General features: G+C 40.2%; 1 protein-coding gene across 1 annotated transcript in view; it reads left to right on the forward strand.

Moving 5' to 3' along the window:
* The window catches only part of ADAMTS12 (ADAM metallopeptidase with thrombospondin type 1 motif 12), a 329397-nt gene that overhangs the window by 213409 nt on the left and 99518 nt on the right, over positions 1-16470 (forward strand). Inside the window, exons 8-12 of the mRNA XM_049648220.1 lie at positions 2612-2755; positions 3335-3479; positions 8402-8494; positions 9912-10057; positions 14687-14856. Of these exons, the coding sequence (XP_049504177.1) occupies positions 2612-2755; positions 3335-3479; positions 8402-8494; positions 9912-10057; positions 14687-14856 (698 nt within the window). The remainder of the gene's footprint in view (positions 1-2611; positions 2756-3334; positions 3480-8401; positions 8495-9911; positions 10058-14686; positions 14857-16470) is intronic.

The following is a 16470-nucleotide window of genomic DNA, read 5'->3' on the forward strand; positions in this document are numbered from 1 at the left end:
CTTTATCAGACTCCTTATGTTAAGTGCCCAACAATGAATGTACAATCCCCAGAGGAAATTGAAAAACTTATTTGAGACCTAGCATCCTTCACTTTTAAGAAATGAAAATATAACAATATAGATGAACACTTAAAAGGCAACATTCACCCAGTATATCTCCCCCCGCTTCTAGATCATGATATATTTCATTACAGACCTTTGCATGTTAAATATGTGAAATTGGTATTCCCTAAATGGGTTTTAAAAGCTCACAATCATATTTTTGAGGTTTTTGTTCTCTGCTATTACTTCTCCACCATAAAATGAATAATAAATCACAGGAATGAAAGGCAGCACATAAGTAATAGAATCAATGATATTGTAATAGCGTTGTATCAGGACAGCTGATGGTATAGCTACACTTGTGAACACAGCGTAAATATAAACCTGTCAAATGACTACGTTGGATACTTGAAACTAATGTCACGTTGTGTTAACTATACTTAAAAAATGAATAAAAGGCAAGGAATGGATCTTTTCCATCAAAGGATACCCCGAAACCCAGGTAATGAATTAATTGCTATTTCACATCTGTAATTTGGCAAACTCATGTAACAGGAGTTGAAACTGAAGCATGAGGTAAAGCAGGCCAATCCAACAGCCCAGGAAGTTGTTTGAGCCTGTATACGGCTCTGTCCTCCAAATTGCTCTTAAGTGTCCATCCCATCTGCTAGAAAGTAACTTCCTGGATGCAAACCTTCCATCCCTATGACCCCATGTGCTTTCCTTGGCCTTCACTTCTCATTGACCCTCTGTTCCCATGTGGCAGGAGCATTCCACCCATTTAGACCTAGTAGACACAGCCCAGAGGGACATTTTCAGTAGCACTGCTTTTATCTCATAAGATGGGGGAAGAGAGGGGTGATGAAGCTGGAGGGGGGAAATCCTAATGCATTAGAAACTTTAGATGGAACAAAATGAGCTTCGGGGGAACTGATATATTATGAGTGTAGGTGTGAATCGCCCCTGTGTATAAGATCCAGCAATATGTCTTCTTGTATTAGAATATCCAGTGCTGGAAAAACCATGATTCATGCATATTTTTGAACCATGCTTGCAGTTTAGGGTTCTTACTAATTATTCCGCAGGTGAACTTGTGGAGTACTTCACGAGCTAGATAAGAATGGATTTGCAACAGCATAGGGAAGACCTGCTTGGGAAGAAAGCTTTCATTGAATCGCATTCTTTGTGGCTGGGTGATAAGAGTTTTGCAGATTAATTCTCTGAGTCCTTTGTGAATTTTGTATTCATGTGGAATGTGATCGGAGTCTGTAAGTAAGTTGATAACATCAGAATACATTAAGCAAAATACAAGAAATCTCTAAAGCCCCCAGAGACGATTTTCTGTAAGAGTCACTAATGTTGATCAGGAGATTTTAGTAAAGTTGCATATGAGCTTCCCCGTCAGATGGGCTGAATTTCACTCGCCGAGTAAAAGGTCCTACTTTCCCCTGTTCAGATTTGGAGAGTTGAGCCAACATCTCTGGGTTGCAAGTATGCCTGTTGTAAGCAGATCCCAGTGGACAGAGTTCTTGTGGGGACCTCTGATGGTATATTGGGCTGATCCTGAGGACTCAACTTATAAACGGACTTCTGAGTCTGCTTCCAACCCAGGCACCCCTGCCATGCCGGACAAGCTCTTCTGGGTCATTCAGGGCTGCTTCACCTGGTCAGCCCTGGCAGTGGGAGGACCAGGGAGCAGGCTGAGCAAGGCCTGGGTAAGAACACTACAACAGCAGGGCGAGCTGCAGACCTACTCTTGCCACTAACTAGCTGTGGGACTTTCGAAAAGTCTCATACTCTGAGCTTCCTCATCTAGAAAAGGGAAATAAGCTAGACAAGGATAAAAGCAACAATAAGGGATTCCTGTCATTCACAGAGCCCTTATTATATGCCAGGCACTTGCCAAGTGGTTTTCAGACTCATCCATTCAGATCTGACCCTAGCACAGTGAAGACCTCTGCACTTTCCAGGAGAGGAAACTGAAGCTGAACCCATTTCAGTAACTCCCAGATCATGAAGTGACAGAAGTGGAATGCGAGTCCAGATCATCTGTCTTCAAAAACCCTGCTCTAATCACTGGGCTGTGAAGTCTCCCAGATGTCTCAGATACTGGAGAACTCCCATGACAAGACTCGAAAGAAATCCAGTCACTCACAGGTTGTGGCCTTTGACAAAGTCTCCCATAAGCTTACCCTTTCATGCTCTTCCTCAAATGATGATGAAAAGGGAGGATGAAGGTTTGGGGGTTTTGAGCTGTGGTTACTAAAGCAGGAGGCAGAAGATTGCTGAAGGCAGGGTTTACCCTCCTGACTCCAGACTCCTAGAAAGCCAAACTGGGAGCTTCTAGCCAAAGAGAAGTTTTGGAATTGGCTGCATGGTTCCCATGGTTGCATATTTGAGGCCAAGACGTGCTCAAAATATCCCTCTCCACCTTCACAGTCCCACTTGGTAAACACATGCATTCTGTACAAAAGTGGCTCTCGGTGGGTTATTTTCACCTTGGAGAAACTGTGGTTTTCTATTTCATGCCAGCCTCCTTAATGTTCTTGTGCTTTGTGCCCTCCCGCAGCTTCGGCATCCAGCATGACGGGAAGGAAAATGACTGTGAGCCCGTGGGCAGGCACCCATACATCATGTCCCGCCAGCTCCAGTACAATCCCACCCCACTGACGTGGTCCAAGTGCAGCAAGGAGTATATCACCCGCTTCCTGGAGTAAGTGACAGCGCCTTTCAGGACAGCTGCACTTGGGTCTCCTTAAACTGGAAGTCAGTCTGAGTTTTTTGCCTGGGCCCTGGAAAAGTCTCAGTGCCTCTCACAGGTCATAGTATCAGGTGGCATCAGAAGGGGTGGATTTCACTTCTGCTTTCTGACCCTGAGATGTAGGTGGGTCCTGCCTTCCAGCCATAGCCAGGTGAACATCCTATCCCCTTGCTTGCTTCTGCTCACGGTGACTCTTTATGATCTGAGTGTGTGTTAAGTCCCTGGAAACTGGCCGGCACAACTAGGACTTATGTTATAAGTGATCATGGAAATCCCTCTGATGATTTACTACTGTTCTACTGCTTGTTTTTCCTGGCCCATACCTGAAGTAATCGTGTGGGGTGTGATTTGCAGTTCCTTTTAGGCCATTCCCATCTTGGGCCTAGAGGGTTCTGTGCCTTGTGGAAATAAAGCTGTCTTGAAGGACAAAGAGTAAACTACAGGGATGGAAGTTTCTGTTGAATGAAAGACTAAAGACGAAGGAGATCATAAGCAACTGTTCTCATTTCTGTTAACTTGTTTTCATTTTAGTCGAGGCTGGGGGTTCTGTCTCGATGACATGCCCCAGAAGAAAGGCTTGAAGTCCAAGGTCATTGCTCCTGGAGTGATCTATGATGTTCATCATCAATGCCAGCTGCAGTATGGCCCCAATGCCACCTTCTGCCAGGAAGTAGAAGTAAGTGTTGTGTATCTTTGTGCATCTGGTGGCTATGCATGGAGTTTAAGGGCTCTAGCATGCTGAAGGAAGGGCCAGGGAACTATTTGGTAATCTGAAGAGCCAGACACAGAAATGGAAACCTTCTGTTCATGGCAAAGTGTTTGTAAGGCAGAAGGTGTGAAGTTGGGGGTCATTTACATTCCTTGACCCAGCCTCCTTGGTATTCTATGGAGATAGCAATCCTGTGCAAGTGGGTGGTGGTGAAGAAAATTTTGTAATGATTTTCAGGAATCACGGCGATTCTACACCTGAAGACTCTGTAGCAACCTAAAGTTGCTCCCTTTCCTGAATTTCCCATCTGGTGTAGAGAAACCCCAGATGCCAAGTAGGAATTAGATTCATCCCAATTCATTCATCTCCTTTATTTTTATTATCCACCTAGTAAATCAAGCCCTGACATTTAACCTCCTAAAGAGTTTGTGGCTTTGTCCTGTCGTCTTCATTCCCACTGTACTGTTTTGATTCAGTCTCTCATCTTCTCTCCTTGCAACTGTAATTACCTCCTACCCAGTCTGTCCTCCATTCAAATTGTTGCTCAGGTTATTTCAAAAAAACATGGAACTAACCATGGCTCTGCTCCACTGTTAGGGATCATTGACCATGGGATAAAGCCCCAGCTCCTATGTGTGGCATTCCTTTGTGATCTGAACCTTACCTATTCTCTGAGTGCATCCCTTGTCATGTGAAGTTACCAGTGTTAACACATAGACATGGGCAAGGCAAGACGCATTCAACCGTCCCCAGATTCTGTGCTGTTAGTGAATAAAAGGTAAAAAATAAGCCCTCAAAAATTAATGGAATAAATTCTCTCTCACCTTAAGGAGCTTGTGCTCTGGTGGAGGAAGCAGACAAAACAATTTCAATACAATGAGATAACACAAAAAGAGACATGTAAAAAGACCTTTGAAGAGGAAGTAAATAACTGTGCTTAAACAGAATGGGCAAGACTCAATAGAGAAGGGAAAGTTGGGACAGAAATCCCTCACGCCTCACTCCTAAATGGTTACCAAGTTATGCCAATTCTACTTCCTAAATATCTCTAAAAAAAATCCATCTATTCCTAGGTGGCTGAAGTAGGTCTTTGATGGGTCTCCTTTCCTGGAGTTGAACTACCTCCCTCAACTCTAATCCATCTCCCCAAATACAGCCAAAATGACCTTTATAAATGGAAATTGGATTGTGTTCCTCTCAATAAAATATTTCAGTCTCCCCATTTCCTACAATAAAGTTTAAATTCTCTAAAATGGCTTCAAAGGGGCCTCAGGAATCATCCTATCTCTTGTTCTTTGGCCTTATCTCTTACAATATTGTTTTGATTCTCTATTCTCTAGCCTAGAATTCCAGTTGCATGTATGTTGGTCTTAATCACTAATCTTCCATATCTTGGGATCCTGCCTTCATATTTTTTGTCTCTGCAGTTTGTGTGATTTCTTTTTCTTTTGACTCACGAGTTCTCTCTTCAGACACATCTACTTCTCTTTTTAACCTTTCTATTGAAATTTTAATTTCATTGATGGTATTTTTTTTTTTACTTGTGACAGTCTGTTGGTTATTTTTCTAAGTTTTTTCTAACTGTTATAGTTTCTTGTTTCTAATTCAGGCTTTCAATATGATCTTTTGTTTTTTAATCATATTTGAGACATTTATTTTGCAGTTTATGTTGGATAATTCCAATGTCCAGAGTCTACGTGGGTCTATTTTTCCTATTTGGGATTTCTTCTATGTCTTGCTTATTATAAATTATTTCCTTTTCTTGATTTTTGTTTTATTGTGAGTTCTTGGTTGTGAAACTTCATATCAGGTTATTCCTTAAGGCTCATATACTTCCAGAGAGGATTTGGGATTAGTTAAAATAAATTATCGGTTGGATGTTATGCAACTACATGGGTCGTGGTTACAAAATCTCAGGGGTAACATTTACTATTTCTTCTAGAGTTAGGGTCAAAACAGACAGATTTTTCGGCTGTGTCCCCAGGTTTCTTTTAGTCCATCCTTTCACGCAAGAGCTAGTCCTTTGGGGTTATGGTCTTTCTGAGGTCTCCAGTCCAACTTCCCATGCTACACAGGCCCAGGTCATTGTCACCAGTACTCAGGTGACCATTAAAATTATAACCTAAGTGCCAGGTTTGTATCTCTAGATGCTCAACATTTCTGCTACATGTTTAGCCTCTGAGGATATCTCTTACTTTCTTGCCAACTCAGGAATGCATTTAAAATATTTAAAATATTTTATCCACAATTTTATATGTTTTACAAAGGTAAGGAGTTTTCAGGGTATCCTGTGGTTTACTAGAAACAGACCACTCTGGCTATCTCTGGTCAGTTACTGTTTTATACTCTGTGTTTATTCATATACCAAACAATCTCATTCCCTGAAAGTGCTGTGCGTTCTCTACCACCTCCAGAGCTCTGGTTCCTGTGCACCACCCCTCCTATTCATCCTTTAGGTATCAGCTTAAATATCATTTCACATTTTATTCTGTATTTTCTTGAACAAAGACTTTGTTAGACTATATTGTAGTTGCTTAAAAATATTTTTTTAATGTTTATTTATTTTTGAGAGAGAGACAGAGTATGAATGGGGGAAGGGCAGAGAGCGAGGGAGATAGTGAATCGGAAGCAGCTCTCAGCTCTGAGCTGTCAGCTTAGAGCTCCACATGGGGTTCAAACACAGGAACCATGAGATCATGACCTGAGCCAAAGTCAGGCGCTTAACCAACTGAGTCACCCAGGCACCCCTGTAGCTGCTTTCTAGTTGTCTGTACCCTCCCCTACTTTATGTAAGCTCTCTGAGGGAGCTTTCATTCCTCACATTTAGCAGGGCCTAGGACATAGATAAATGGATAATAGAATGAAGGCTTGAGATAAATGAATGAAGACTTCAGATCCCTGCATATTGCAGCCAAGATAACCTAATCCTTTTAAATTAAAAAAAAAAAAAAAAAAAAAAAAACAACACCTAAAATACCAGAGAATACAGCTTCATCCTCTTTTATTATAACTTTTTTTTTTTTTTTATCTTGAAAGCTTGCAACTCAAAAAAAGTTAGAAAAATAGTACAGGGAGTTCTTGGGTACTCTTTACCCAGCACATCATTCTTTATGAATGCATAATGAACTTATAAGAAAGCTTTAAAAAAAATCCTCAGGGAGAAAAAACTAAAAGGGAATGATAAGCACACTGAGGCTGATGCAGAGAAAAATCAAAGGGCCTTGATTTTAACATCCAGTGGCAACAGATGATGACGTCTTCACATGGAGCAGAGCAGGGAGCTGGAACTGAGGCCCCTCCTGAAGCTGGGGGCCTGGAGGAGCTATGCCTCAATGAGACAGGGGGCTAGAAGAAACCACCGCCAGCAAAGGTAGATGGCAGAGAAACTTCTCTTATCTCAGCTTGCGTTTTGAGGGGGGAGTGATGCTGGTGGATAACCATCTCACTAGAAAATACTTTACCATAGGCCAGCCTCATACGGATTCAGAGTTCAAATGTATACTCTTGTGTGGCTGGAGAACCCCCATGCCAAAAAAATATAAGATAAACATTTCTGATCTCAAAAAACTATGGGATGCCTGGTAGAAACAAAGATTAAAAACCTGCCCTGGAGAAACCAATGCTCAGCTAAAGATGCACAAAAATCCAATAGATAAAGCTTCTGATTAGATGAATTCACCAGCTTCTAATTCAAAATTTAAAACCATCTATAGCTAAGTGGGGGAGAGATCATAAACCCTCAAGAACTATGGATAAGTATTTCAGGTAAGGATAATAAAATTAATATGTAAAAGAAGAACTACATATGAGAAAAGGAAAAATACACTATAAGATAATTGTAAGGTAGACATGAAAAATAATTACAACTGCTAGAAATGAAAAATATGATCATTGATTTTAAATTCCGTGTTTGGGTTAAACAGCAGATTTGGAAATTAGAGCTGAAAAAACTACTTCCCATGTCACTTAAGTATTTTCAGAGCTGTGTGATGGAGAGGCTAGTCTTTTCCTGATAGAAATCCAGACTTTCTCAGCTTTCATATATAAGAAAATTGAGAGTTAAAAAATATAAAAGTGAAGTTGAGACACAAAGGACAGAATGGGAAGGCTCATCACTGACAATTAAGAGTTTCAGAAGGAGAGAATAGTGGTAATTAAGGAAAGGCAAAGTTTAGAGAGAGAACGATTGAGAATGTTCTAAAATTGTTAAAAAAAATACTTGAAATCTTATTTTAAAACACAGTGACTCTAGAGGAAAATTAAGTAGATGGAATTATGGATGACCAGTGGATAGAAGAAAGGCTAAAAGTTGGATAGGAGCAGTAGAGCCATTTCTGATGGCATGTAAGAATCTTGTCAACCTTCCCTTCTTCCTCCTCCAGGAGGAGACTCATTTCACTCCCTGGAGGATAAAACAAGCTGGCTACTCTGAGTAATAAGTAAATAAGCTTAGGTTTGTAGGTGGAATAGTTTCCATTGCTTTCAGTGAGCAGGCTCAAGTTATAACCACCAGCTGTTTGTTATCAGATTCCTTCATTCATAGTTTGCGCTGGACTTTCATGGCCAATGTCACCAGTTACTCTGCCTGAGGTCAGTGAGACTGTGTCACCCCTATAGAAATTAGTCTCAACTCTTAGGAAATGTGTTTTATCTCCTGTTTTCTTATCACTTAGTAGACCGTACCAGTGTTTGTGAATGATGACAAAATCCGAATTAAGTTTGAATTGAGAGTTCTCGAATGATCACTTTTTATCACTCTTCCTCACTAACAACAGTAGCACTATTTTAAGTTTGTGGGTGACTTGAGTGTATAGTTCACCATCGTTGCAGAAATGCTTTTGTGCAAGTTTTGAAAATGCAAAAAGTACAGTTTCACATTTGTTTTCCAGAATGTCTGCCAGACTCTGTGGTGCTCAGTGAAAGGCTTTTGTCGCTCTAAGCTGGACGCTGCTGCAGATGGGACACGATGTGGTGAGAAGAAGGTGATTGGCAGGCTGAGGAAGGAAGGTGGGAGGGTGGTGGGTTCTTGGGAGGAGTAGGGAGAGGGCCCTGGAGAGCAGCTGTCTGGGTGAATGGAGGTCACACAGTCAGACTAGCCAGAGGAAAGGATCTTATTTCCATGATGTCTTTTGAGCCTTCACTGGAGACGGTGGAGGAGAGAGGGCTGAGACCCAGTTCTACACTTCACTTGCAAAACATCCATCCCAAATTTCCCTGATGAACTTCGGTGGAATTTGTGGTCAATAACATCTGCTGAGCTTATGATCAGCCTTCATTTGGAATCCGCCCCCCCCCCATGTAAAAATTGAGAAGGCAAGCCAGTGGCTTCTTCCTTCCAAAGATGCTGGATTTGGGCCACTGGTTTTCTTCATTTTCATCATCTCATTTGACTGCATTTCTTGGAGTTCTTCCCATTTAACTAAGCAGGAAAGCCAGACACCCAAGAATTCAGATGCTAGAAATCTTCCAGACTGCTTGAGAACAGGGTAATATGTGCTGCTCACCAAAATCAGTTGTGTTTGTTGTGAGCCCAAGATTTAGGCATTTACTGGGTATCTTTATGCAGCTTGAGTGGCATCAGACCCATCACTGAAATTATAGAACTTGGTCACAACACACAGTGACCAGAAATAATGAGGAAAAGGGAGCAGCAGATAAAATATGCCCAAATCATCTAACAACCAAATTGCATTTTCTTTTGTTTCTTTTTTGTATGTTCACCTTCCTAAACTGATAGTTGTTGAAGGATTGCCTTGAAAAGAGAGGACGGAATTTTTTCTGAGCCACTTGAAATGCTAGAACTGGAAATAATCGAGTTACAGGAAAGCAAAAATTGTTCTTGATATTAGAAAGCACTTCAACTAGTGTCTTTGTTTTTGTTTTTGACAATGAGTGGATTTTTGCAAGAGTATGAGTTCTCTGCTGTGAACATTAAATACCCATAGAGGACATGGAGAAGTGTTAACCACAGTGTCAGTCTGTAAAATGTTTGTTTATGGTCTGTAACAAGATAAGGGACTTGCAGCAGAAGGTCAATCAATTACATTACAAAGCAACTGTGTTCCTAAGCGTACTGAGCTGCTTTTCATAACAAGACTTTCTCAGTGAAGGAGGAGGTGTGTGGACTTATATTCTGGCATGCACTTTGAGTAACATTGAGTAGCATTGGCTAGCTACAATAGGACACCATAAAGTTCCATTCAATTACTGACATTCTCTGATTCAAAAACTCAAGATTCTTGGGGAAATTTTTTGTGAGCTCTTTGTTCTCCATATGATGTGTGACCACAGGAAGCCTGCTTGCTCAGGGAGAATTGGGTTTCGACTTCTGGGGTTCTTGGCTCAGCTCGCAATGGGAACTTTTGTGATGTATGCCTGTCCTGTCTCTTCCCTTTTTAGTGGTGTATGGCTGGCAAATGTATCACAGTGGGGAAGAAACCAGAGAGCATTGCTGGAGGCTGGGGCCGCTGGTCACCCTGGTCCCACTGTTCTAGGACCTGTGGGGCTGGAGCCCAGAGTGCAGAGAGGCTCTGCAACAACCCTGAGTAAGTCTAACCAAAAATATTTCCCTTCCTTCCGGGAGTGCCGAGACCAGTCTTGGATAGCACGATGTCAGTGACCCCCAAGACTCTTAAGGGAAATAAAATGGGTTCCTAAAGACAAAAGGGAACCAGAAGATTCTTAGAGGGTGGAAGAAAACTGGTTCTGTTTTGTTTTATTTTGGTGAGACACTGGGTTCTTACTAGCACTTGGATAAGTAAGCTGATTCCATCATTTGGAGAAATAAGCACATTTTCAAAAGTATCATCTATGTGAAAGGTCCTAGGAGATTATGCAATTAAATCCTTCTAGATAACATCACTCTATCACTGAGAGATTACTTATACTCAATTTTGCTAATAAGATTGTAGCTCTTTTCCAATCATAATGAATGCTTAATTTTATAAAAATAATTTTTTTCCCTTAAGTAACTAATAAAATAGTACATTTTTTAAGATAATTATTTTTAATGTTTTAGATAAGGATTTTATAACCATAGACTTCCATATTAGCCTGTTAAAGGCTCCATAGAAGTTATTTCACAAAGCAGCTTTCAATTTTTTAATTAAAGTACTTAACCCTTTCAAATTTTAAATTTGTATAATGATACTATATATGAATTACATTTAAATTCCCTTGTTTTCCAAACATATATTACATTCTTAACTTCATTATTTCTTGGTATACTAGTTCCCAAGTAAATTTTTTTTTAATTTTTTTAAATGTTTATTCATTTTTGAGAGACAGAGACAGAGTGCAAGTGGGGGTGGGGCAGAGAGAGAGGGAGACACAGAATCCGAAGCAGGTTCCAGGCTCCGAGCTGTCAGCACAGGGCCCGACATGGGGCTCAAACTCACAAACTGTTAGATCATGACCCGAGCCAAAGTCGGACGCTTAACCGACTGAGTTACCCAGGCGCCCCCCAAGTAAAATTTTTAAGAAGTGTACATATGATGCCTCTGGTAAGTAAAAAATATATTAAGCTTCTTTTGCCTAGAATTTCATTCTGTATTGAAGGGTAAGAGTCACACTTTTTAAAAGACTAATTATAAATGTGATTACAGTGTCCTCATTATCTCAGTTCCAAATATTACTTCTCCTTTTTTATTAATAATTATATTACTGTATGTATATATGCATAAATTTAATAAATATATGTAACAAATTTCTCCTAAGGATTAAGTTAATATAAATAAAGACATTAATGCAATACCTACTACATTAAACTGTCAGTAAATGGTATATATTATAGTAGTTATTATGGTATCTTTATCGTTTACCACACATAAAAGTATATATTTGAGGAATTTGGATAAAATTTTTCTTAAATCTTACTCTTTGATAAAAGTTGCTTTTATTTAAATTTTTTAAGTTTATTTATTTATTTTAAGAGAGAGTGTGTGGGAAGGACAGAGAGAGAGGGAGAGAAAGAGAATCCCAAACAGGCTGTACATAGTCAGTGAGGAGCCCAATATGGGTCTCAAACTCACAAACCATGAGATCCTGACCTGAGCCAAAATCAAGAGTTGGACTCTCAACTGACTGAGTCATCCAGGTACCCTGAAGTTGCTTTTGTTTAAATGCAAATTTCTGTGACTTCAAAAAATCAAAACCAGGAATGGAGTACTTTATTTTTACAGAAAATCTTCATTGTGATTTCCATTGTAAAGATGAGGAAATGCAGGCAATTTGCTCTGGGACCTATTGTCAGTGCTCTGTTTTCAGCAACCACTCATCTGTAGCCTCTTGGTTGGATGGTTGGTGATCTGTGGTTGTCAGAAAGGGACATCTTTGTTGAGGGACTATAGGATGAATCTCTAACTTGGCTTAATGGGGAAAATGGCTCTAACCCCATCTTAGAGACCATAATTTGTCATAAAGTCTCCTCAGGTGAGTGACCATGTTTGATCTCAGTAGCTGGTTTGCTTAAGTTTATTGAAAACAATGACAATGGAAACATGGTCACAGATTCAGGTCAGAGCATGACTAGTGGACATTGAGACTGGATCCTTGATGTTGGTCAGATACCTAGTGAGAAGACAGCTGGGTTTGTAAAAGGCTCTTAGTGATGTTTGTTGGATGGTACGAACTGGAGAGGTGCTAAGTCATAGAGTATCACTCCATCATCATGAATAGAAAACCAATCTAATATCATGGACAATTCTTAGAACCTTCAACATGGAGTCAATGATTATGAACTGCCTTGGTCAAAGCTCTTTTATGTTCAAGGAACAGAAGTCTACCCAAACCACATTAAGAAAGGAGGGGAAGGAGGTATAGAAAACCTCATGGTTGTTCAAGAAGAACTTCATGAGAAGTACAACTGCAACCAGAAATGAACCAGATGCCAAGGCTTGAGGTTTCTGTCCCCCTAGATTGCATGGTCAGGCAATATAACACAGTGGATGAGGGCTCAGGCTGTGGATTAAGGCAGATGAGGGTTTAAATCTTGGCTCTCCCACTATCAGTTGGGCACTTTAGGCAGATGTCCTACTTTCCTGTGCCTTTAGAATGTGATTTCATCTAGGCTGCTCACTTGGCATGCTTTCTGCCATTGCTTTGAGAAGCCACTTCCATGCATTCTTTAAGAACATTCTCCAAGACAATTCTTCCATGAATTCTTTCCAATCAGTCTTATTTCCACTGTTCTCGCCCTTCTTTAAACTCTCGTTGTATTTACAGTCAGGGATACATAATTGCTCTTAAATTTTATCTCATTTATTATATAGATGATATTTTTTTTCTCCTCAGCAAGATTATAAGCTTCTAGGAGACACGGCATCGGTTGCCCTTTTTTTGTACTCTCTTCTTCCTGAAAATGATGTTGAGCACATGGTATTGTATAAATACTTGGTGATTATTATTCACAATAATCCAGAAATGCTGTCATTTACTGAGCTCTTACCCTGTGTTAGCTACTCTACTAAATATGTGCATTATCTCACTCAGTGTTCCCATCATGTGAGTTAAGAACTGTCATGCTCATTTCACACACACACACACACACACACACACACACACACACACATACACACACACACACAAAAGCTAAGGTAACTTGTTCAAAATAATCTAACTAAAATACAAAGTAAAGCAGAATTCAAACCCCAGGCTATTTAACCCCATTATGCTGCACTGCAATAGCAGACACAATACCTAATCTCAGAGGCAGTGAGGTGGAGATAAGAAGGCATACGTAGACTGTCTGGAACTTTCTTAAAGGACAGAGAGTTCCTCCTCTTCTATGACAGCAGCTTTTTTTATATTTCTTCCTCCGTTTTTGAGTAAATAATTGATCCTGATGGGAAGGTTGTTATTGCTCGTAAGTGTATTGTAAAAGAAATAAAAGATTGAGAAGGATTATTTTTTTAATGTTTTAATGTTTCTATTTATTTTTGAGAGAGAGAGAGAGAGTTAATAGGAGAGGAACAGAGAGAGAATCCTAAGCAGGTTCTGCACTGTCAGTGTAGAGCCCGATGCGGGGCTTGAACCCACAAATCGTGAGATGATGACCTGGGCTGAAATCGAGTTGGACACTTAACCAACTGAGCCACCCAGGCACTATTCTAAAATAAGATTAACTTATTCATTCATTGAATGTTTAAGAGGCTTCTGTACTCAAAGTATGACTTAGAGACCATACATGACATAGAACTTGGATTGGATCATTAGTGAGCTATGTTTTAGAATGATAAGTGCTGGAAGTAGATAGTAGGTTCAATCAAGTGTCACTGAAAAGGAGAAAGAGACTACTTCTGGCAGAAATCCAAGAAGAATTCATGATGGAGACATAGCATTATTCGGTCCTGAAAGCATAGGTAGCATGTAGATATTCAGAGACTTACCAGAGGGGAAGTCTATCCAGAGGCACAGAAAAGAAACATAAAATAAGTCAGCCTGCCTCACTGGAACAGTATGCAAATGAAGGGGAGGGTGCGAAGTAATTGTTAGGGTGAATTAAGTCAGGATCATGAGGGCCTTGAGTACTAAGCTGAAGAGGCTGGACTTGATTCTGTGGTCATTGGGTGCCGTGAAAAGGGTTGAAACAAGAAACTAAAATAATTACATTAATCTGAAAATTTACCAGATGTGTGTACAGTAGATTGAGTGAAGGAAAAGATGGGTGGAGGGGAGACAGGAATAGAGTTAAGGATTAGATTAGTTTGGTGACTGTGGAAACGAAGAGAAGGAAGCAAGTACAAAGACATGGCTGATGATTGGGCGGCTGATGGACAGTGGGGTCAAAGGAAGGCAAAGGATGGAGGCTTCTGAAATCTGACCACTTGAAACTTGCTAAGTAGGAATCAGGGAAGGAGCAGATTTTGGAGGGAATATGATGTATCCCTTCTCAGTATATATTTTGAGTTTTGAAGGCCAGGAGGATATATAAGTCAAAAAGATACACACAGTATTTCAAATTAGGCAACTATAGACCTGGGACTCAATGGTCATGGGCAACAACAACAACCAAAAAATGTGTGAAATTGGAAGAATTGACGTAAAAGGTGAGTTGTAAGGGTAGAACAGGACATGGTTTGGCAAAGAACAGCCATGACCAGATGCCAGGGGATGTTTAAGGAAAAATGCTAGCCTTTAAGGAAACTAACAAAACCATTTGCCTGTTCCATTCATAGACCAAAGTTTGGAGGGAAGTACTGCACCGGAGAAAGAAAACGCTATCGCTTGTGCAACGTCCACCCCTGTCGCCCAGATGCACCAACATTTCGGCAGATGCAGTGCAGTGAGTTTGACACCGTTCCCTACAAGAATGAATTCTACCACTGGTTTCCAGTTTTTAATCCAGGTAAGGAGCTATGACAACATATTCCAGATCTAGGGCCGCAGCCACCACAAGGGAGACCACAGAATGTCTGGGATGCCCTGCAAAGTTCAATAAAGAGAGAATTGTACCATGAGGAGTTTTATACTTCTGAAAATGGAAACACGACCTGCTTAGGTTGATCAGCAAATGTTGAAAGCTGAATATATCCAACTCTGTGCTGAGCTCTGGGGGAGATAAAAGAGAAGCTTATCAAACATGGTGGCTCCCTTCAAAACATGGTGCAGCTAAGCAATCAATGAAAGTACTTGATTACTGATGAAAGTGCTCATTGATGAGAGTGTGAACTGACTATAATTTTGGCAGAAATTCAGAAAAGGTCATTGTAAGTTTGGACTAATTTCAGGGAAGACTTCTAAGGAAGTGTTGAGGACTCTTAAGCATGAGAAGTCTTACTACTGGAAGAAGAAAAAGGGAAGACATTTAAAATAGAGTCAATAATTCCATTTGACAGGAGAAAAGCACAAGGAAAAACAGGATGATAAGAATGCCTTCATCAGAAATAAGTGAGAGCCAGCTCTGGGCCAGAAATAAACTTTTTTTTTTTAAAGTACAGGACAGTATAAGAAGGGTACAAAATAAAATGAAGTAATTAAAGGATGCTCATCAGGGCATGGTGACATAACCGAACTGCAGAATGGGACAACAACTTTGGCAATGCTACCCCTGTATCAGCACCAGTTACCCCTTCTCTCCTGAAAATGAAGAAGAATCATTAACCATTAGCTATAGACTGGCATCAAAAAATATCTGTGCAGTGTGTTATTATTCAAGTAGAGAATGAAAGAGAAAAGATTTTCCTGAGCTAAGGAGATTTGAGTCAGGGAGTAAAAAATAACTAACCAAAAAATTTTTCATGATTTATTTTATTTGTTTTTTCAGTATATGAAGTTTATTGTCAAATTGGTTTCCATACAACACCCAGTGCTCATCCCAAAATTTCATGATTTTTTTAAGTTTCTGAAAACACAAGAGGAATCATGGATGTCAGCCAGTGAATGAAAATTACATATGTGGACTGTTAAAAAAATGATATAGTCAATTGCTTTTGAAGGAAAGACTCAGCGGTGCTTTGCCCGTATTGGGTCCCCAAACTACCCTGAAGGCTTTTGGTTGTCACGAGCAATGTCTTCTCCTTGCCCCCACATTGTTGAGCATCATTCATTGCTCTAGGGGGATGAGTCATTTGGTTACTAGTGTAATTCAGCTTCCTGTTCCTGGCATTTGAATCCAGCCAAACTCATGTGTGTACTCATGTACACACACACACACACACACATATACATACACACACACACACACACACACACACACACAGACACAAGAAACTAATGATGAAAGATACTTCCAATTAGTACCATCTATATTTATATTTTTGACATTCTCTATTATGTTGGAACTATTTAGGACAGTAGTATTATAGACCCCAAATGAGCAACCTTCCAGAACTAAGATAGCATAACTATCCCAGGGTTGTGACAGGGTCCGCTCCCTGCCTGATGCAGGGTGGGGATTGTGTGTGCTGAACTCTGACAGCTTGAGTAGCTGGGCTTAGAATACAAATATTTGGTTTGGCTT

Source organism: Panthera uncia, assembly GCF_023721935.1.
Source record: "Panthera uncia isolate 11264 chromosome A1 unlocalized genomic scaffold, Puncia_PCG_1.0 HiC_scaffold_17, whole genome shotgun sequence".
Taxonomy (NCBI): Eukaryota; Metazoa; Chordata; class Mammalia; order Carnivora; family Felidae; genus Panthera; species Panthera uncia.